The following is a 21598-nucleotide window of genomic DNA, read 5'->3' as shown; positions in this document are numbered from 1 at the left end:
GTTTCCATTTTGGCTGTGTCTGGTCATGTTGGAAACACATGAATTCCTTTGTTCACTGTTCTAGAAAAGCTTCCACTGCTTTTGGGTTTTGAGGAGTTGTCAGCTTCTAATACACCCATCCCATTTTAGCATGAGTTAGGTAACTTGGGTAAAACATTATGGAGAATATGAAGGGGCAAAGAGATTTCAAGAGGGGGAGAAAAAAGGGCAATTCAACTTTCTGTAACATTTTTCGTGGCTAAAAATGAGTCTTACAACGAGTGCTCGGGATGGAGAAATACCTTTATTGCACATTAAAAATATTGAGTTTGTCATTGGAAACAATTGTCACAAAATATAAAACATTTTCTGGTGTAAACCATTTTGAAACATGATTACTTTGAATACTGTAACTGCAGCTGTAGAAAGTGATGCTGTGATAGATAAATTATTTGTCAAAGATCTACTCTCTCTAATTCTGTACCCCATCTTGAGGTGAAAAAGCATTGAAGGCCGTCAGTTGCTGGAATCAGGAGAACGTTGATCCACGATTATTTTAAAGTACAATCTTGAAGGAGCTGAAAGGCAAACAAAATATCTAAATCTCGAAGAGGAAATCAGAAACTGTGACTGTTTACTTGCAAGTGTACGGCAGGAAAGCTAACAAAACCTTAGTGGATACAAGAGGAGTCTTCTCACTTTATTAACAAAAATATTGGGTACTTTGTAGGTGTTGTATAGCTTAATTCAGGAGCTTCCAACAGGTGAACTATAAGCAGTACATTTCTATTCGTACCTCAAAAATAGAAGTTTTGATATGTCATGTGACCTGGATTGGAACCTTACTGGAATGAGCTCAGCTGAAACATTTCTTTTAAGACTACACCACATGTTCTCACTCAAATCAGTAGATTATTGAATCTAAGATACCAGGACACTTAGCACCCTGTTTATATTCAGCAAAATAAGTTAAAATCAGCGTTATCCTCGTGGACAACCACACAGACATTTTGCATCAGAGACCAATTACAAAGTTCCTGAACTGTTGACCCAGTCATGTTTAATGAATCACCAGGCTAGAAATCAAATGTGCTCCCTTGGAGACTTTAGTATTCCAAACAGCATTCCTTTTCTCAAAGGACACATAATTGTCTTGCACCCTTTTGGGCTGTCGCTCAATTTATAGCTCAAACACGTTTCAGCTAGTGAAAGAAGAACCATTACGTTTTGTTTACTGTACCTCACAAAATCAGGCGACCTGGAGATGACATGCTGAAATTCTGAGAGGTTCACGGTTCCATCTTTATCAATGTCGGATTCTTCCAAAATCTGAATGACACAGTGAGTACATGTAAAGTATTTTAAAAGTGGATTGGATATACACCCTTTACATTTTCTTGGTGTTAAAACTGGCAAAACACTCTGAACCCAGTTATCGAATACAAAAAGTATCTAAACTGGAGTTTAAAGTTTACCAATTAACCCAATATGTTTTCACCTAATGACTTTAAAAAGCTAGTATCTAAACATCACAAATATGCTCTAGGCACCAAGCAATCAATAGGCAGCTATAAACCAGTACTTGAAATGCTGTGTATCACTAGATTTAAATCTCAGAATATTGATTATTATACACATGCAAACTGTCTTTTGTCTCTAATTCTAGTGTTTGTTCTGTACCAGCTGACAGGCCTCCACCAATCATGAAGCTGGGTTGGTGACTATCTAGGCTATAGACTTGTTACATAGAGTCAAAACTGATCAGATTTTCTTTTGGAATGACAGGAACATAATCTTATAAAGGAAAATCAAATCTCCCATATAATGGAATTTACACAGCTCACCAAGACTCCAAGCACCTTCCAAACTTGTAACCTCCACCATCTAGAAGGGCAAGGGCAGCAGATACAAGTGAACACCACCACCTCCTGCAATTTCCCCTCCAACCCACACACCATCCTGACTTGAAAACATATCACCATTCCTTCGTGGTAGCTAGGTCATAGTCCTCTCTAAGGACTGCTGTGGTTTAAGAAGACAACTCACCATGCTACCTTTTCAAGGGCTTTTTGGAGTGGGCAATAAATTCTGGCCTGTCCACTGACACTCATGCTCTGTGAATGAATCAATTAAAAAAAAAACACAAACCATGGGCCTTGGAGCTATATTATAGAGTCATATAGCACAGAAACATCCTTCAGTCCAACCAGTCTATCCTGAACATAATCCCAAACTCAACTAGTTCCCCCTACCCACTCCTGGCCTATATCCCTCAAACTTTTCCTATTCATGTACTAATCAAAGTTTTGTTTAAAATGTTGTAATTGTGCCTGCATCTGTCACTTCCTCAAAGTTCATTCTACACACTACATCATGATTGGTTATTCGAGGTGATACCAAATACCCTTGACTAATTAAAATCTCTTATGGTTAGTAATAAGTTAACTAATTCAAATAAAATTAACCAACTGGTATCCTAGTCACAGTAGGCTCACTTGTTCTACTTGAAAGGTTGTCAATCTGTGACGTGAACTGTCCATCTATTCTGCCAGACTTGCTGAGCATTTTAACCATCTGCAGTATTGTACTTTTGTTGTAGTGTCACTCTTAAGCTTCTCATTGCAAGTGAGAGGATCTAACCAGGCATAACTATGGAGTACAACTAGCTATTGAAATATTCCTGCCAAAAAATTAAGTATTCTATTGTTACATGTAAAATTATGATTTTGTCAGAATGCAATTTGAAATTTCCTTAAATTAATTACTGTAAGTTGTGAAATTCCAGCTGATACTCTTGAAGCACTGAATATTTTACTTTTTCCACTTCATTGCCACAAAGTTCCTCCGTTGAAAATTAATGTTTGAGGGGCTGGAAGGAAATTATTTATTTCTCTAAACTTGTTGCTTATTATAAAACAATGTCTTCTGATTAATTTGATGGCTGTCAGTATGGGATTTCAATGCCAACAAGAAAACTAGTGACACTTGGCGACTCTAGTTGAAAGGATATACAGGCTTATTTGGACACCGTTCTAGCTTGGTTGGTGTGCTTCTTTTAATCAGTTAGATTATGACCATAGTCTGCTGTTATTCACAAGGAATGGGTGCTTGGGCTAGATACTGGACATTTGTGCACCCCTTACCCTGCCTAGAATCTATTGCTAGAAAACAAGATTCAGACTTTCGCTGAAGGAGAAAGTAAGGATCTTATGTCTCAAATGCAAATAAGTTGATAAGCCAACACCGATCCCTACTTGATGACCCTATATAGTGCTTCCTTGAGGTAACTCTTATCCAACTGCAATGCAATACTTCAAACATCCTGAGCCACAGTCAAAATTCCACCAGAAAAGATCATGAAATATTTAAACACATTACTGTTTTCTCTCCATTAATGGAAAAAAACTTTCAGAGATCAACAAGGTTACTGGCCTGCAATGTCAGAAAGAAATTGATGCATGAAGGATGATGAAACCAGACTAAATAATAAATAGAGAGTGAGCTTGATTTAAAAGCCCACTTCCACGACCTTAAGATGTAGCAAAGCACTTCACAGCTGCTTGAAACACTGAGTTCAGACACTTATTACAGGAACGTAGCTGCCAATTTTGACACAGCAAATGGATTTCTTACCTCAACATTTCTCTTTACTCCTGAACTATAAATACATTATTCTCGTGCTATTATCTAAACTGTCACTGAGCTCATTGCATTACCACCACCTACTCTAAAACTTTCCCAGGACTTTAATTCTTTTCTTCCACCTACAGCTGCAGACTTAGTGGGGAAACTATGGGAGCAAGCAAGGAGTTGTATTTCACTTGTGTCGTACTGTTCTACACTTAGCGTTATATCAAGATTCCCATTTTAAATAAAGATGTTCTTTTAAATATATTAAAGTTTGCAACTTTTCAGTAAGAGTTTCCTTACATTTTGAATCAGCTGGTTCATTTCTGCCTCTGTCAGTTGTGTATCAGATGTACCTCCTGTTAGACAATTCACCAATTTCTTCAAATCCTCCTTATCTAAGGTGCCATCATCATCAAAATCTGTAAGCAGTGTCAAAATAATAAATGTTTTAGAACTAGCATCATGTTAAGTCATTGTTACCCTTTAAACAGACCTAAAATTCTTCCATATGAAGCCAACCCTCAACTTGTGCAAATAGATGGCCTCCATTCTATATCCATGATATATTTTATGTACTTTACTCCATTTTAATCTGGGGTCAGAGGTTCCTTGCAGGGACTACAAAATCCCAAGAGTGATAAATTCTCGAAGACCTCCGTGTTGAAATAATAGGCAACCTTTTATACCTTCCCCAAATGTTCAGTTCTGCGTAGTGAGCATGCACAATGAGTGTTTGTAAGGAAGGTCATTAGGTACTATTCTTATCCAAAAGAACCATTAGATAGGGAACCTCAAAATCCTCCTAACTGGATTCTGGGTTCTAACCCAGCTAAACTTAGCTTCAAAGAAAGGTTAGATTATGAGAGGCATGAAAAGGGTGGATAGGAAGCAGCTGTTCCTCTTAGTTGAAAGAGTCAGTAACCAGAGGGCATAATTTTAAGATGAAAGACAAGAGATTGAGGGGATTTGAGGATTTATTTTCCCCACCAGGGTGGTGGGAATCTGGAATACACTGCCTGCAATATTCTTGATTGGGGATTCCAGTTGGTCCCTAAATACAGGATAAGAATTCTCCTTTTTCCTCATTCTTATTGGGAAACAGAAAGAGGAACACTGAACATTAACTTGTTCAGGAATGCTACAAACAGACAGGTCTATACATGGTGGTCCAGAGTATATGGGAAAACCAGTCTGCTAAAGTCCATAAGTGGAGTACAAGAATTAAGGCACCGGTGTATTTGCAACAGGCCATAGTATCTGCATTGTTACCCCCGGAAGATTAGACTAACCAAAAATTCTGAAAGCATAGTGTGACTTGATCTCAGGAGTTGCCGAATCACTAAAAGCACTCAGCATGTCTAAGAAATCCTCAAAAGACATACTCCCGTCCTTTTCAAGTGCAGTTGAGAACACCATACAGATTCTCTCTCTGAAGGGGTTAGCCTGTAATTGAAAGAGAAAAGTTAGTTAAAATTGTTGATGATTTTGTTACAGATCTTTGCAATTCTGATCATTCACAAGTGAGTTTTAACTGTGAATGGTAGTTAATCATCTTGCAGTAGCCATCGCAATTCTGTCTAGAACATCATGGGAGCAGCCAGCAACTGTTATACGAGAGAGCTGATGCAGTGAGTGTTCACAGATTATTCTACTATAAAGGTTGTCATGGCCAAAAGCAATCCTATCCTCACCCAGCAACATCTTCCAGGAGGTGATGAACAACAATGTTGACATTTCCTCCTCGAGCTCAGAGGACTTTTAACATGACCCATTTGCTTTAACCAATCCAGTTCTATGTTAGCACTACCTAAAACATTGCAGTGATGTTAGCACTTCGCTGAATTGTTTTCGCTGTTGAGAACAACTGGGACATAGAGATTTGTCCAGACTGATAATTGAACAAGAATCATAAAGACTACTTTGGAGGTCTTTTCATACCTTCAGTTCTGGCATCTCACAGATTCTGTCCTTTGAAACTCGTGTGTTTTGGAAGTCAACCAGATCTTTTGAAAGCAGCTCCGCAAATATTCGATAAGCACTTTGTGGATAAAAGAGTTAATGAGCATTAATATTTTAAACCTCTTTAGAATGGTTCAAAATAAGCTGCGCACATTCTTCAACCAGAACTGCAGATTACAATGTAATTTAGGAGCAGGATGCAGGTTAATGTTTAAGGTAAAGAACCAGTACTTGTGCCCAAAACTTTGACTGTTATGCTCCTCGAATGCTGCCTGATTTTTCCATACTTTTCAGCTCTTATAACATTGCCTGCTAATGGAGAGCAGGGCAATTAATGAATTAATCTTGTATTAATTGTGAAATCTTACATCAAGGACTTAAAAAATAGTGGATGTAATTGGATGCATTTTTGACAAATTTATTTGCTCCTTATAAACCCTACTCTGACCAGTAGCTCAGCAATTTCAGATTGCAATAACCTCTTGTTTTCACAACTCTTTCTACCGTTATTTAATCTTCCATTCTGCAGGGTTTGTTTCATTTTTTCATATTCTTGTTTAGCCATGCCATGCATTCAGTTCAGACATTAACATGTTCTAGATTATGCATTAATTCAATTAAAAGATGAAAATGAATAAGAAATTTGTCATAATCATCATGAAGTAGCTATTTATTCACAATTATCAAGCTACTGACTATATTAATCATTACTCTTTATATGTTATGCTAACTCCTTTCTAGGAACAGTTTCACAGTACCAAATTTCATCCAATATCTCACCCAAGCCATTCTTGAGAGCATCTACACATTGAATGTTGACTGCAAATTTGTGTTTTAGTTCAATATAATGCCTTTGCAGGGGCTGTTTCATTATTATTTTCAACTTTAATCAGAATAGAGGAAGCTTTACTCTGTATCTACCCCCTGTGTTGTTCTTGTTCTGGCAATGCTTGATGGAGACAGTGTTGAGGGAACTTTACTTAGTTTATTTCCAGTTTAAAAGAGTCAAGTGGGCTTTAATTTCAGTTAAAAAAAAGAGTAGAGGCAGCTTTACTTTGTATTTAACCCACATTCCTGTGCATGATACAACTGAACGAGAGATATAGGTTTATGCAAGTGTTTGATGGGGACAGTGTTGGGGCGTTTTACTTACACTTTCCTTTCAGATTAAAAGAGTAGGCATTGAGTATTGATGACTAGTTGACTGCAGAGGCTTCACATCAAGTCTATTGCTCTCCCTGTATAGTTACACAGTATATACAACAAATAGATGCAAGACATCTGGATGTTTCTTATCAGAGAATCAAATGATCAATTCCAGTGTCAAAGCTGCCACATTTGATAAGATCAGCATAATCCAAGGATTGAATATTTACTGTTACTGATCTAGAACAGTCATTGCCAGAGTGGAAAGTATACTTGACAATAAGCTAGAACCACAGCACTCCAGTGGATGCTGGATGTCACATCAAACAATGGTGAATTGAGGAACATTTCCATTACTCTACAGAGACCATGAAACAAAATATAAAATCCTCCACTTACTGCAGAATGTCTTGCTTTGTTAAAAATGTCAGTTCCTAAAACAAAAACAAATCACATTTAAGCACTGGTGCTGGCACATCCCTGTCAGCTGTTATAGTATGTTCAGGCAAGTCAAGCTGTTTATGATCCAACCACTGACGAAGAATGGATGTCTGGGCCTTTATTTCATTCAGGAGATTAAAAAACAAAATATATCCTCCATGTTTCTTATAGTTCACTTAATTATCACAGAAAATGCTAGAAATATTCAGCAGGTCAGGCAATATCTCTGAAGAGGGAAACAGGTAAACTTTCAAGTCAATGACTTTTCATTAGAACATCCCTAAGAAGCTGATTTGTTTTCACTCTCCACACACACTGCCTGACCGGTTGAGTATTCACAATATTTTCTGTTTAGATTTCAGATTTCCAGCAGCCCCAATAATTTACAATTTGTTATCAGTTTGGTTCATTCGACCTTCTCTAGGATCAAGCCATACTTCAAGGCTGACTCTCCTGTCCATCAAAGCTATTGCATCAATAATGCAGACTGTTAGGCTTCATTTTAAATTGCTACAGAACTTTAACGAAGGTGAATAGCTCTAATAACCTTGGAGAAAGTGGGGACTGCAGATGCTGGAGAGTTCCAAGTCGAAAAGTGCTGCACATTGTCAACATTGCCAGCTAATGGAGAGCAGGGCAATTAATGAATTAATCTTGTATTAAATATGAAATTTTACCGTGTACAGCTGGTTTCCAAATTTACATCAGGGACTTCAAAAATAGTGGATGTACTTGGATGCATTTTTGATGTGTTTTTTTTTGCTCCTTATAAACCCTGCTCTGGCCAGTACCTCAGCAGTTTCAGACTACAATAATCTCTTGTTTTCCTAACTGTTTCTACCATTACTTAATCTTCCATTCTGCAGGGTTTGTTTTGCCTTTTCATATTCTTGTTTAGCCATGCCACATCCTTACATTTAATTCAGACATTAAAATGTTCTTTTCCTGTTGCTGCAAAGTCTCATTCCCTTGGCTAAGTCAATAATATTAGAAACCAATATGTTTAGTTCATAAAGTTTAAAAAAAAGTGCTGAAGAAAGTCAGCAGCAGTATCTGTGGTAGGAGAAACACTGCTAATGTTTTGAGCTCAATGACATTTCTTTGGACTTTGTTTTTATTTCTATCTCCAGCATCAGCATTTGTTTGTTTTTAGGTTCTTTTCATAAATGGGTTTGAGACAATACTGCAATTAAAGCAACAGTAATCATCCAGACCAACTTACGAATTATTGAAAGAGTTACAATAAATATTTTGGGTTTAAATTTATTCGAAATACTTAGAAATTAAAGTTTAACTTATCTATGCTAGGCTCCATGTGGGGACAGATTCTCCCAAGAAGAGTTTTTTTTGTTAAAGTTGCATTTTATTTTCTCACCTGATATTCAGAAAGTTGCTCTTTTGAGAGGTGACTGGCAGACCCCCCCATGTTCCAAATTTGACCTGGATGACTTTGATTTCTGGATCGTTTGAAAAACACACACAGTGGTATCAGCAGTCCTTCTGAAACTTTGTCACTTTTACTTAAGTTGGACCTGAAAGGAAAAACAGGTTAAAATGTGTATGAAGATCTTAAGAACTGGCTGTTGAGAAATGGATGAGTAACTTTATCAGGTGGAGGGAAGTGAACAATAACAGGTAAAAGTGGAGCTAGGGTTACTGATTCGAGTTGTATGTAGTTACTGGCTTTAAAGTAACTGCAGAGAACACTTTTGAAAGAAATTGAACAGATGAAAACTGCTAAATAATATAAAAATAATCATTTGATGAAATACAAGAAGTATTAACAAACCAGTGACCATGTTTCACAAAAGTCCTCTCTGCTTCACACACAGTTACATAATGTAGTTACTGTCTCAAAATGAACAAATAAGCCCAGAGAAATGAGACATTTCTTAATATCATTCTGGTGGATTTGATTGAGCAGAATGTTGTCTGGCACCCTGGAGGATGCTCATTTTAACTTCTGAGCCAAGGGGCTGATTGTGTTCAAGCATGGGTCTTACTAAACATGAGCAACATTTCCCTTGTGGTCTAGATTCAGCACTTGCTGGGTCTGGGTTCACTTCCTGGTCAAGGGATGAGAATTTACTGTTCTAAACATCTCTGGTGGTGCGGTAATAGTTCCCTACCTGTCCTGGGACAGAAAGTTTTGGTTCAAGTCCCACCTCCTTCAGAGCTATATAATAACATCTCCGAACAGGTTAAATAGAAAATATCGAAAATGCCAACATTAAACCTCCAAAATGTAAGGAGATAAAGTGATGGCAGAAAGTCATGAAAATGAGAGATAGTTGCAGTCTGAAGTCAGTGGTCAGAACAGGGTTCCTTTCTTGATTCCCTACATTAATGTTAGTTGTACAACCAACAAAGAAAAAACAAAAATCAGTGGTGATCAAGGGAATTTGAAAACATGGAGAAATTGTGATCAAATGGAGGCACAGCAAATGTCATATTATGTAAGCCAGTTATTGAATGATTTTTTTTGTTGTCATATGAACCAAAATGTAGTGAAAAGTGTTTTGCATGCTATAGTGGCAGATCATACCATACAACGTGCATCAGGATAGCAGAACAGAGTGCAGAATACAGTAGAGGAGGTGCAGAGAGAGAGAGAGATCAACATTAACATTTGAGAGGTCTGTTCAGAAATGTGAATACAACAGGGAAGAAGCTGTTCCTGAATCTGTTTGTACTTGTATTTAAACTTTTATAACTTGCCCAAAAGAAGAGGGTGGAAGAAAATATTAGCTGGGTGGGAAGGGTCTTTGATTATGATGGTTGCTTTTCTGAGGCAGAGGCAAGTATAGATAAAGTAAATGGGTGGAAAGCTGGTTTGAGAGATGTTCACGACTCTCTGTAGTTTCTTGCGGTCTTTGGAAAAGCAGTTGCTACACCGCGTTGTGGTGCATCTATTAAAATCGGGAAAAGTCCTTATGGACATGCTGAATTTCCTTAGCCTGAGAAAGTAGAGGCGTTGTTCTGCTTTCTTAACCATTGCATTGACATGGGTGGACCAGGACAGAATGTTGGTGATCATCACTCTCAGGAACCTGATACTCTCAACCATCTCCACCTCAGCACCATTGATACAGGGGCGTACCCTTCACTCTGTTTCCTGAAGTCAGTGAGCAACTCCTTCATTTTACTGATGTTGGCTTTACACCATGCTGCTAAGCACTATATCTTACTCTGTCTCATCGTTGTTTGAGATCCAACCTACAATGGTGGTATTGTCAGCGAACTTATAAATGGATTTGGGGCAGAATTTGGCCACACAGTTGAGTGTGTGTAAGGGGTTTAGTAAGGGGCTGAGTTCACAGCCTTGCAGGGCACCAGTGTTGAGGATTATGGTGGAGGTGGTGGTGTTGCCTATTCTTATTGATTGCAGTTTGTGGGTCAGGAAGTCGAGGATCCAATTACAGGAGGTCTCAAAGTTTACAGGTGAGTTTGTTTGAAGTTATGGTAATAAATGCAGAAATCAATAGGCAGGAGCCTGATGTAGTACCCTTACTATCCAGATGATCCAGGGATGAGTGTAGGGCCAGGGATCTGCCATGGACCAGTTGCGCCGGTAGGTGAATTGCAAGGGATCAAAGCAGACTGGGAAACTGGAGATGATGTGAGCCATATCCAACCTCTCAAAGCACTTCACAATTATGGAAGTCAGAGCACCAGGCAGCAGTAATTGAGGCACACTGCATGATTTTCTGTTGGCACTTGGATGACTGTGGTCTTCTTGACACAGGTAAAGACTTCAGATTGTCATAAGGAGAGATTAGAGATGTTTGCAAGTACTCCCACAAGCTGGCCACACAGGATTGGACTGCATAGCCGGGGACTTCATTTGGGCCAGTCGCTTTCAGTGGGTTCACTCTCAAGGAGGCCAATCTAATGACTGCAGTGGTACAGGCGTATCTGAGGTTGTTGGGATAGGTACCATCGTTCCACTGCCTTTTGGTTCAAACTGAGTGTAGAATGAAAGAGCTTGGCGGGTAGGGATGTACTGTTGCCTGCAATTCTGTTCGACTTTGCTTTATAGCCTGTTATGTTGTGCCATTTACACAGAGGAATTAAGGATAATTCCCTCTTTAGGATCTCCTGGTATTTCATCCTGAAACATTAACTGGAAACGGCAGTGAGGGAAAACAAGACCGATGAGCCATAGCTCCTGACTACCAACCATTACGCTTTATACATACCTTCATACATTATAAATTAGATCATGATGGTTTGGTTTCTTGTTACAAAGACTACAATGTAATGGAGTGTAACCAATACTCATTCTTCTGATAATGGAACATAATGCTTGCACTGTGCTAAGTGGTTTTAGTCAGAGTTCTGACGATAACATTAGGTTCAATGTCCCAAATGATGCTGAGGTCCCAGTCTTCTTTTGAATTATTACTAACTTTTACTTCCTGAAGTGAAACTTTATAAGGTGTGTAGGAGCAGAGCTCCTCCTGGCAAAAATCTTACTGAGATTGGCTCCACACAGCTTTTGAGTTGCCTGCTGTTGTATGTGACTGTCTCACGGTGATCAAGGACTTGGTGACATGGTGCACAGACAACAATCTCTCCCTCAATGTCAGCAAAACTAAAGAGAAAGTCATTCACTTCAGGAAGCAAGGAGGATACACCTCTATCTACATCGAACGAGCTGAGGTGGAGAAGGTCGAAAGCATCAAGTTCCTAAGAATGAAAATTACCAACAACCTGTCCTGGACCACTCACATTAATACAGCAGACAAGAAGGCACAACAACGCCTCTTCCTCAGGATGTTAAGGAAATTCAGCACATCCATTAAGACCTCACCAACTCATTCAGATGCTTCATAGAAAGCATACTATCTGAGTGCATAATGGTGTGGTACAGCAACTGCTCTGCCCAGGACCATAAGAAACTACAAAAGGTTGTTCACACAGCCCAGACCATCATGGAAACCAACCTCCCATCCATAGACAGTTCTTGTTGCCACAGAAAGGCAGCCAACGTCAAAGACCTTTCCCACCCAGATTAATCTATTCCAACCTCTTCTGTGAGGCACAAGATCCAAAAACTTAAACATGTACCAACAGGTTCAAGAACAGCTTGTTCCCCACTGTTATTAGACTTCTGAATTGAACTTTCAAATTTCAAATCTAATGTTGAGCTTGCTTTATGTGCACTTTCTCTGTGGCTGTAGGTCTTTATTCTTCACTCTTCAATCACCCTACCATCTTTTGTGTCCTTGAGTGTTATGATCTGTTTGTACTGCAGACAAAACAAAACTTTTCACTGTAGCTAGGTATATGTGACAAAAATCAAATCAAATCAAATCAAATCTAGTAATTGCACCTATATCCTGCCTGTTAACCAAAGACAGACTTTGTTGTGTGTTTTCTTTTTAATTTGCTAAACTCAATTCCTAGCTATAGGAATTCTTATTCTCTAAATATATAAGGAATGAGTGTCCAGTAAACAGCCATCACAAGATGTGACTAACAAGTGCCTGATTCAAATAAAAGTTCCAGTGCCTTTTAAAAAAGAAATCAATCAATCCTTCAAGCTCAAGTCCACAAAATGTGAAGTATATGAACAAAACTATCTTGAAGTAATCCAGTAGAGAACTCTCTTCTCACCACATTATTTATTAAGCTTTGGTCCTTATTGCTATCAACAGTTGTTTTATTAGTGACAAGATCATTATGCTACTTCAGCTCATCCAGAGAATCCTCCACAGCAATTGCCACGCTCCTAAATCAGTTTTGGGCTTTTTCCCTGCATGATCTTACCTAGAAATCCATCCTTATTAGTCAATCATCTTGGATGTGAGAAATTTTCTCTGGCAAATTTCAATCTCAGTTGTTCTGGAGATATGGTACATGTTTGAGGGCAGTTTCTTTGAACTGTCTCCTCATTATTCAGGGTCTGGGTAAGAATACTCAACCATGAATAACTTGGAGAAGTTCCACAAATGTTAGCCACACCAAAGAAACACAATTAGGAGCCTTACAGCAGTAGCAGGCATTGAACTATTAACTGGAAGTAGTTTTAAACACTCGAGTGATGCCAGTTACTGAGTTAAGGGACATGTTCTCAGCTACAAAGAATGTTTAAAGTTTGAACTCTACTGCTTAGAGATTTTAATTACCTTTTTCACTGAGAACTACCCAGGGAGGGAGTGCGAAAGCCGACAGGAATTAAAAATTTAATATTATACGGCAACACAGCTCGGGTTAGCTGACAGGCTGCAGGTTGGATTATTGGAAGACCGATTAATGTATTTCCTGAGATTAAAACATTGGGTGTTAACTTGCTGGATGTTAGCACAGAACTTCAAATAAGAAAATAAACAGCAGGAAAATGACACAACCCAACAAAGGGGCGTTACGTTTAAAACCACAATTTGTACACAGCACATCACATTGTCAAAGAAAGCAACAATTTTCCCACAGGGGAATACAAGTGCCCAGGTGTTACAAAACACCTGGAATGGCTCACAGCGCCGGGGACCCAGTTTCGATTGTACCCTCAGGCGACTGTCCGTGCGGAGTTCACACATTCACCCCGTGTCTCGGGTGGGTTAGCTCCCACAGTCCAAAGATGTGCAGGTTGGGTAGACTGGCCATGCTAAGTTGCTCACAGTGCTCAGGGATGTGCAGGTTGGGTGAATGATCCATATGGAATACACGGTTACTGGGATAGGGTGGGGGTGTCAGCCTGGGTGGGATGCCCTTCGGAGGGTTGGTGTGGACTGGATGAGCCGAATGGCCATGCTGTAGGAATTCTATGAAAACCTTTGTACATATTTACGGCAATTAGGAATTTTTTAAAAAAGGTAAACTTACCTCGAGAGAAAGATGCTGGCACAAGGTGACAAGCGAAATGATCAGAAGTTAAAACTGGAGGAACTAAATTCAGCCGAGGCCAGGGCTGAACAGGACCTTAACTATCCCAAACATTAAAGTTAACCAAATCATACTAATGTTGGTTTGCAAATATCCGTACGGGAAACATTCTCTCAAAAGATAGACGTGGCTTGTAATCGAACAGAAAACGCAGGGAAAGTGAGTCACTTCCAACAAGCTTCCCCTCTGCAGTTAGGATTGGGACTTCGCCCGAGTGAGTAACTCGCTCCTCCCTCAGGGTGCGGTTAGTAACTGGAACAGGCGAAAGCTTGAGAAGCCTCATTTCTCTCGGTATGTGTGGGCTACTGGTTATAGTCTCCCTAACAAAACAAAAAGGATTATAACTAACGTAGCGCTTTCCATAAAGTAGACTCCCTGCCACAAGCTGGGACTCCCCGGCAGCAAAAGAGGCTGAGGGGTGGCATAGATAAGGTAGAAAACCAACAGCTTTAACCCAGGCTGGGGGAATCTAAAACTAGAGGGCATATGGTTAATGTGAGAGGGGAGAGAGTTCAGAGGGGCATTTTGCTTCCCCATAGACAGGGTGATGAGTATCTGGAAAAGGCTGCCAGAGCTAGAGGTGGAGGCGAATAAAATTTCGTTTTTAGACATTTAGACACGGGATAGGTATGGAGGGCTGTGGACCAAATGCAGGGAAATGGGAGTAGACTCATTGTGAAACCTAGACAGCACGAGCAAGTTGGGTTGAAGGGCCTGTTTCCCTGCATTCAGTAAGTCCTAACTGTTTTATTCCCAATAAGTTTTCCATTAACTTGAAATTACATATCTAAATCAATAGCTTGAATATCTTAGTACATAGATAGAGGGCATATACGAATAGTCATACAGCACAGAAACAGACATCTTGGTCCAACCAGTCCATGCTGATCACAATCCTAAAGGAATCGCACCTGCCTGTGCTTGGCCCAAATCCTTCCAAACATTTCTTATTCATGAACTTATCTAGATGTCTTTTACACATTGTAACTGTACCCACATCCACCACTTCCCCAGAAGTTCATTCCATGCATGAACCACTCTATGTTAAAAATTACCCATGTCTTTTTTCAATCTTTCTCCTCTCATCTTAAAAATATGCCCGCTAGACTTGAAATCCTCCATCCTATGTGAAAGATACCTGCCAGTCACTTTATCTATACCCTGTGATTTTATAAACCTCTATAATGTCAAGAGTCAACATGTTGACAGGGTCTGAAGAAACATGGGGTAACTATCAATATCTAAAAGAAAAGGACATTAAATATTAGATTTGCTCAAGGATATGTGTTGTGCTGATTGCAAAACCCAAATACTCCCAACAGTTAAACCACAGAAGAGGAAATCTATTGAAATGAAAACCTATATGGGCACTGTGTTAATGTCACTGGACTAATAACCACTTTGAGGACATGTATTTAAATTCCAGAATGGAAAACTAGTCTCCATAACAGTAACCAAGAATAACTGTTGATTGTGGGTTAAAAAAATCCATCTAATTCACTAATTTCTTTAGGGAAGGAAATCTGCCACCCTTATCTGGCCTGCCTACATGTGGCTCCAGACCCCCAGCAAATCCCAAGTGGTTGACTCAACTAGTTTCTGAATGGACCTATTAAGTCATTTAGTTCAAGAAAATATTAGCCTTGCGAGTGACACTCACATTCCAAAAGATTTTTTAAAAACTTCTTAAAATTCTGCTGATAATGGTTCAACTTCAGAAAAGACAACAATTGCTGCCTTTGAATTTAAAGAAATGTAATAATGGGCTCATGTGGCTGCAGTAAACGGGTGTAAACAATCTCCACATAAATTTCTTTTAACTCAATTCGTGACATGAGCCTTTTGCCACTGCTTAAACAGTTTCATCAATCCTGATTTTTCTCTCAAGTCTCAATTTTCATGGCATCTTCAATTGTTTCTCATTGTTGAATCTGCTACGACACTGTTTCAAATGAAAATTATTTCTGTATCACCTTTTTGTTTGTTCCAAATCTCAGTCTAACAATGAAGAATGTATAAATCTCTCTCTCCTTTGCTACTTCTGCAGCTATGATGTGTCCTTAATAACTGTTCTGTACTTTAACCTGTTATATGTTATAGAACTGATCCAGTCATTACCATTCACCTTGTCTCAGTTCTCAATCCATCCACTTACATTCCAACTGGAAGACTTCAAATGAAGTAACTATAATCAACCATGGGCTGCTTTGGTTAGTTTGTGTCCTATCACAGAGGTTTTCCTGTCAGTTCCATTCTGACCTTCGTCCTGGCAGAACTGTGACTTGAGCATAAACCTCTAGATTGACCATTCGACGCAGTACCAAGGGTTGCATCTTTGGATATGTTAGTCTGAATACCACATTCACCTTCTCAGGTGGATGTATAAAATTCCACAGTATTAGTTTGAAGGTGAAGATGAAATTTCTCCCCACTGTCCTGGTCAAAAGTCCTTATCCCAATCATAAAATGATAGGATCTGTACAGTGTGGAAGTAGGCCATTCAGCCCATTGAGTCCACACCAACCTTCTGAAGAGCATCTCACCCAGACCCCCCACCCTATCCGTGTAACTCTGCATTTCTCATGACTAACTCACTCAACTACTCTGCACGTCCCTGGGCAGTTTGGGGAAAATTTAGTGTGGCCAATCCACCTAACGTGCATATCTTTGGACTGTGGGAGGAAACCCACACCGACGTGTGGAGAATGTCTTTGTGAAGTTTGCACAGTTGTCCGAGGGTGGAATTGAACCCAGGTTTGAGGTGCTCATCAATGAGCCACCACGTCACCCAATTAACATCGCACAAATAAATTATCATGCTACTGTCTCTCCTACATTAAAACTCTTTGGAAAGCACTTTGGAATGTCCTGTTGCCATGAAAGACACGAAAGAAACACATTCTGTTGTACTTGTCCTGACCTATTACAAATACATTGAAGATTTGCTGGACTACCAACCCTCTGTAAAACTGAGCTCTGAGCTCCTGGCACCAAACTCTCACCAGAATCAGACTGAGCTTATTCATTTTGAACTCCCGTTAAAATTATAGAATGAAAGTTCTCATCAGTTCTTGGCTGTAACTTCAATCCAAAATTCCCATCAGTGCCAATTTATGAATTTAGCAAACTTCCTCCTTTAAAAGCTCACACGTTTTTCCTTTCACCAATAATGAAACACAAGCAGCTATTTATTATTGCTGTGTATGAGGAAACAATGCAGTACTGAACTGTGGAAGCATTGTAAAGTAATAAACAAACAAATGTTGACCTGCTATCAGTTCTGCTCACTGGCTTTTTATGCAAATTATAGCTGTACTATTGAAATCTCAGCAATCATCCACTTAACTCTTGCAAACTCTTTCAAATTACAACAGAATGTAGGACTCCTGGAACAAAGTCAATAAAATAATTTTACTAAAACTATGACTAACCGCATTCAAATCTGAACTCTATATCAGTGTTTTGTCATGCATTGGGCTTCCTGGGTGACCAGTTACTCAAAACCAGAAGGGGATTCACAAATAATATGACAATAATTTCATTTTCAATTCCCATGTTTCCTTTTCACTAATGACATTGTCAAAATATTATGATATTAAGCCTGTGTTCTAAATCCTATTCCCTGAAAGACTCAGGCTTGAGTCTTCTTGAGTTTTCTTAAGAAATGAATGTTAAGAAAAACATACAAGTTATGAGTTGGTCACTTGGCCCCTTTAACCTACTTCACCACTCAATAACAGCATGGCTGATTTGATTATCCACATATCCACCTACCCCTGATAACCACCTTTCATCCTGTTACTACGCAAGAATCTATCCACCTCTATTTTAAAAGTATCAAAAAGATTCTAGTTATGCAATTTTCTGAGGAAGAATGTTCCAATGACTCATGACTGTCAGAGGGGGAATAAAAAGTACCTCATCTCTGACTCTGACACTGTATTTTTAAACAGTCGCTTAAAGTTCTAGATTCTCTCATTAGAGACGTTCATTCTACATCCATCCTGTTAAGACTCTTTATATAAATGATCTTGTATGTTTCAGTTCAAGGTGCCTCTTACTCTTCTAATCTCCAATGGATACAAGGCCAGCATGACCAAACTTTCCTCATAAGATAACCTGACCATTCCAGGTAGTCTAGAGAGGTAGGAAGGTATGTTGTGAAAACATAAGGAAGTTAGACATAGACATAGAACATTACAGTGCAGTATAGGCCCTTCAGCCCTCAATGGTGTGCTGACCTATGGAACCAATCTGAAGCCAATCCATCCTACACTATTCCATTTTCATCCATATGTTTATCCAATGACTATTTAAATGCCCTTAAGGTTGGTGAGTCTACTACCATTGCAGGCAGTGCATTCCACACCCCTATTACTCCGAGTAAAGAACCTACTTCTGACATCTGTCCCATATATATCACCCCTCAATTTAAAGCTATACTCCCTTGTGCTAGCTATCACCATCTGAGGAGAAAGGATCTCACTGTTGCTTTTTGGAACTGTGAGGGGGAAAATTCAAGACTGAGTGACACTGACAATCTACTCAATTAAGAAAATTCTACCTGACAATAGCTCTTTGATTGGCAGAGCTGCAGTGTTAGAAAAGCAGTAAGAGAGAAAATTTGAGACCCTATAACCTAAAAGCATTTCTCTCTCTGTGTAGGAAAGCAGCATAAGAACCAAGAAAGCTGAAAATGAATCATTCTAAGAAGACCCAGCATTGAATCAAAGAGAGACTATTACAGACAAACAACTGCATGTCATCAGTGCTGAAAATCAAAAAAAAGACAATCTCAATTGTTATGGACCAGGCCAGAAGCCTCAAAATATTTAAGAAGGATGCCTAGACCCTAATGTTTTCATTGCAGATGGATATAGGCAGGTTGAGTGAATGCATAAAAATCTGACAGGCAGAGAGTACAAGGTGGGGAAAGGAGAAAATGCTCACTTTTTAATTCTTTCTGTCAAAAGCAGAAGGATCTAGACAGGTTGGGAGAGTGGTCCAGGAAATGGCTGATGGAATTTAACGTGAGCAAGTGCGAGGTCTTGCACTTTGGCAAAAAGAATATAGGAATGGACTACTTTCTAAATGGTGAGAAACTTAATAAAGCCAAAGCACAAAGGGATCTGGGAGTGCTAGTCGAGGATTCTCTAAAGGTAAACATGCAGGTTGAGTCTGTGATTAAGAAAGCGAATGCAATGTTGTCTCTTATCTCAAGAGGGTTGGAATATAAAAGCAGAGATGTACTACTAAGACTTTATAAAGCTCTGGTTAGGCCCCATTTGGAGTACTGTGTCCAGTTTTGGTCCCCACACCTCAGGAAGGACATACTGGCACTGGAACGTGTCCAGCGGAGATTCACACGGATGATCCCTGGAATGACAGGTCTAGCATATGAGGAACGGCTGAGGATACTGGGATTGTATTCGTTGGAGTTTAGAAGATTAAGGGGAGATCTAATAGAGACGTACAAAATAATACATGGCTTTGAAAAGGTGGATGCTAGAAAATTGTTTCTGTTAGGCGAGGAGACTAGGACCCGTGGACACAGCCTTAGAATTAGAGGGGGTCATTTCAGAACGGAAATGCGGAGACATTTCTTCAGCCAGAGAGTGGTGGGCCTGTGGAATTCATTGCCACGGAGTGCAGTGGAAGCCGGGACGCTAAATGTCTTCAAGGCCGAGATTGATAGGTTCTTGTTGTCTAGAGGAATGAAGGGCTACGGGGAGAACGCTGGCAAGTGGAGCTGAAATGCGCATCAGCCATGATTGAATGGCGGAGTGGACTCGATGGGCCGAATGGCCTTACTTCCACTCCTATGTCTTATGGTCTTATGGTCTTATTACTTAAACAGACAATGCAGAACTGAGAAATGCAGAGAGATTTAGAGGTTATGTTATATGAGTCACAAAAGGTTAGTGAACCAATACAACATGTATCAAGGATATTGTTTTCTAACACAAGAGGAATTGAACATAAAGGGAAGAATATTACTGCTCCAGTTATACAGGACATTAGTGAGACCATATCTTCAAAATTGGTTGCAGTTTTGTCTCCTTATTTAGCGATGTAAATATATTAGGGAAGGTATACAAGATTGATACCTGAAATCACTAGGTTTTCTCATGAGGAACAGTTGGACAGACCAGGCTTGTTTCCACAAGAGTTTCGTAGAACGAGGGGTGACTTGGTTGAATGGTTGAATAGTCTTGACAAGGTAGACGTGGAAAGGACGTTTCCTTGTGTGGGTCAGTCCAGAGTTAGGGAGCATCATTTTAAAACTGGGGGTCACCATCTCAGGACAGCAGTGAGAAGAATCATCTTCTCAGTATCTCCCCTGTCTAGACATTTCAGAATAACTCATTCTAATTCCACGAGTGCTCAATCTTTCAGAACGCAATCCCTTTCTTTCCAAGGACTGACCTTGTGAACCCTCTCTGGACCACATCCAGTGTAACTAACAGACTGTGAATCAACTTTCCCTTGGTCACAGATTCCCTCATTGGCGTTGGGGAGAGAGGAAAGGTTTTGGGTGGAATTGAAAAGACGGAGGGGAGGGGTGGGGGAAGAAATTGAGAAAGAGTGTTCTGTCCCAAAGAAAATATCCAGTCTGTCTTGAGTCAAACTCCTCCGAGGTGGTTCAGTTGGAAAATGCGGAGTTGGGCAGACGGATCAGGAGAAGCTCGCGAGTAGCAAACAATAACGCAGCCACTGACTTCCAAATGTCCACTTACTTTATGGGTTTCTCAGCCAAACCTCCTCCCACAAAAAAAAACTGTTGTCTCTCTCCTTCCCCACTCCCCCCCAAATAAACTTTACAGCAATGTCAAAGTAGGAAATAAATATTGTTCTTTTTAAGACTCTGTTCCAGCACTAGTCTCAGACTTGCTTCTCTCTCTCTCTAGGTTGCTCTTTTGCTCAGAGTCACCGGGTTACCTGCTAGGATTCCCCCCAGCACTGCGTCGCTCCGTTCGGTCTTGGAAAGCAGGAGGGACCGTTCCTTTTCAGAGGGAATCCCGGGGCTGGGAAGCAGCGGCTCAGAGCCCGACAGAGAGAGGGATGGGAGCGGGAGGAAACTAGAATTACTCAAAAGGGAAAGTAAAGTCCAACATTTAAAATAGAACCGAGTTTCAAAACTTTACTGACCTGAGAACAACTTAACGCGGAAGTTGGGGAGAGATTCCAGAAAGGGGCGCCGCAGAGCCACCTATTGTTGCAGTTCCTCAAGAGCAGCATGAGACCATTCGGGCCATCGAGTCTGCTCCTGGTTCACATGTTTCTCAACCCCACGGGGGACTAAAAGATTGTTGTTTAGAAAGTTACATATCTCAATAGGAATAAAACAATTAAAATAGCGACGTTTATTGGGAAACAACATTATAACAGAGCCAACTAGACCGTCGGCTCGGAAATAGGGAGGACTAGGGATCTGGGAGTGTTAGTTGAGGATTCTCTAAAGGTAAACATGCAGGTTGAGTCCATAATTAGGAAAGCGAATGCAATGTTGTCATTTATCTCAAGAGGGTTGGAATATAAAAGCACCGTTGTGCTA

At 39.8% G+C, this 21598-nt stretch overlaps 1 protein-coding gene across 3 annotated transcripts; it reads right to left on the bottom strand.

Moving 5' to 3' along the window:
• Nucleotides 1-264: 264 nt before the first annotated feature.
• Nucleotides 265-21293, bottom strand: LOC140458381 (calcium and integrin-binding protein 1-like). Of its 3 annotated transcripts, none has more exons than XM_072552843.1 (8): nt 21193-21293; nt 8531-8687; nt 7114-7148; nt 5548-5647; nt 4899-5052; nt 3910-4028; nt 1220-1308; nt 265-557 (listed from the first exon to the last, which is right to left on the bottom strand). In XM_072552843.1, the coding sequence occupies exons 2-8, from the start codon at nt 8579-8581 to the stop codon at nt 536-538; spliced, it is 570 nt and encodes a 189-aa protein (XP_072408944.1). In that variant the 5' UTR covers nt 8582-8687; nt 21193-21293; the 3' UTR covers nt 265-535. The 3 variants fall into 3 exon arrangements, with proteins under 3 accessions (XP_072408944.1, XP_072408943.1, XP_072408945.1); XM_072552842.1 differs by lacking the exon at nt 21193-21293 and adding an exon at nt 20983-21180; XM_072552844.1 differs by lacking the exon at nt 21193-21293 and adding an exon at nt 13984-14196.
• Nucleotides 21294-21598: the final 305 nt, after the last annotated feature.

The sequence above is a fragment of the Chiloscyllium punctatum genome, chromosome 33 (assembly GCF_047496795.1).
Source record: "Chiloscyllium punctatum isolate Juve2018m chromosome 33, sChiPun1.3, whole genome shotgun sequence".
Classification (NCBI taxonomy): Eukaryota; Metazoa; Chordata; class Chondrichthyes; order Orectolobiformes; family Hemiscylliidae; genus Chiloscyllium; species Chiloscyllium punctatum.
This window is presented reverse-complemented; position numbering and strand designations above follow the sequence as displayed.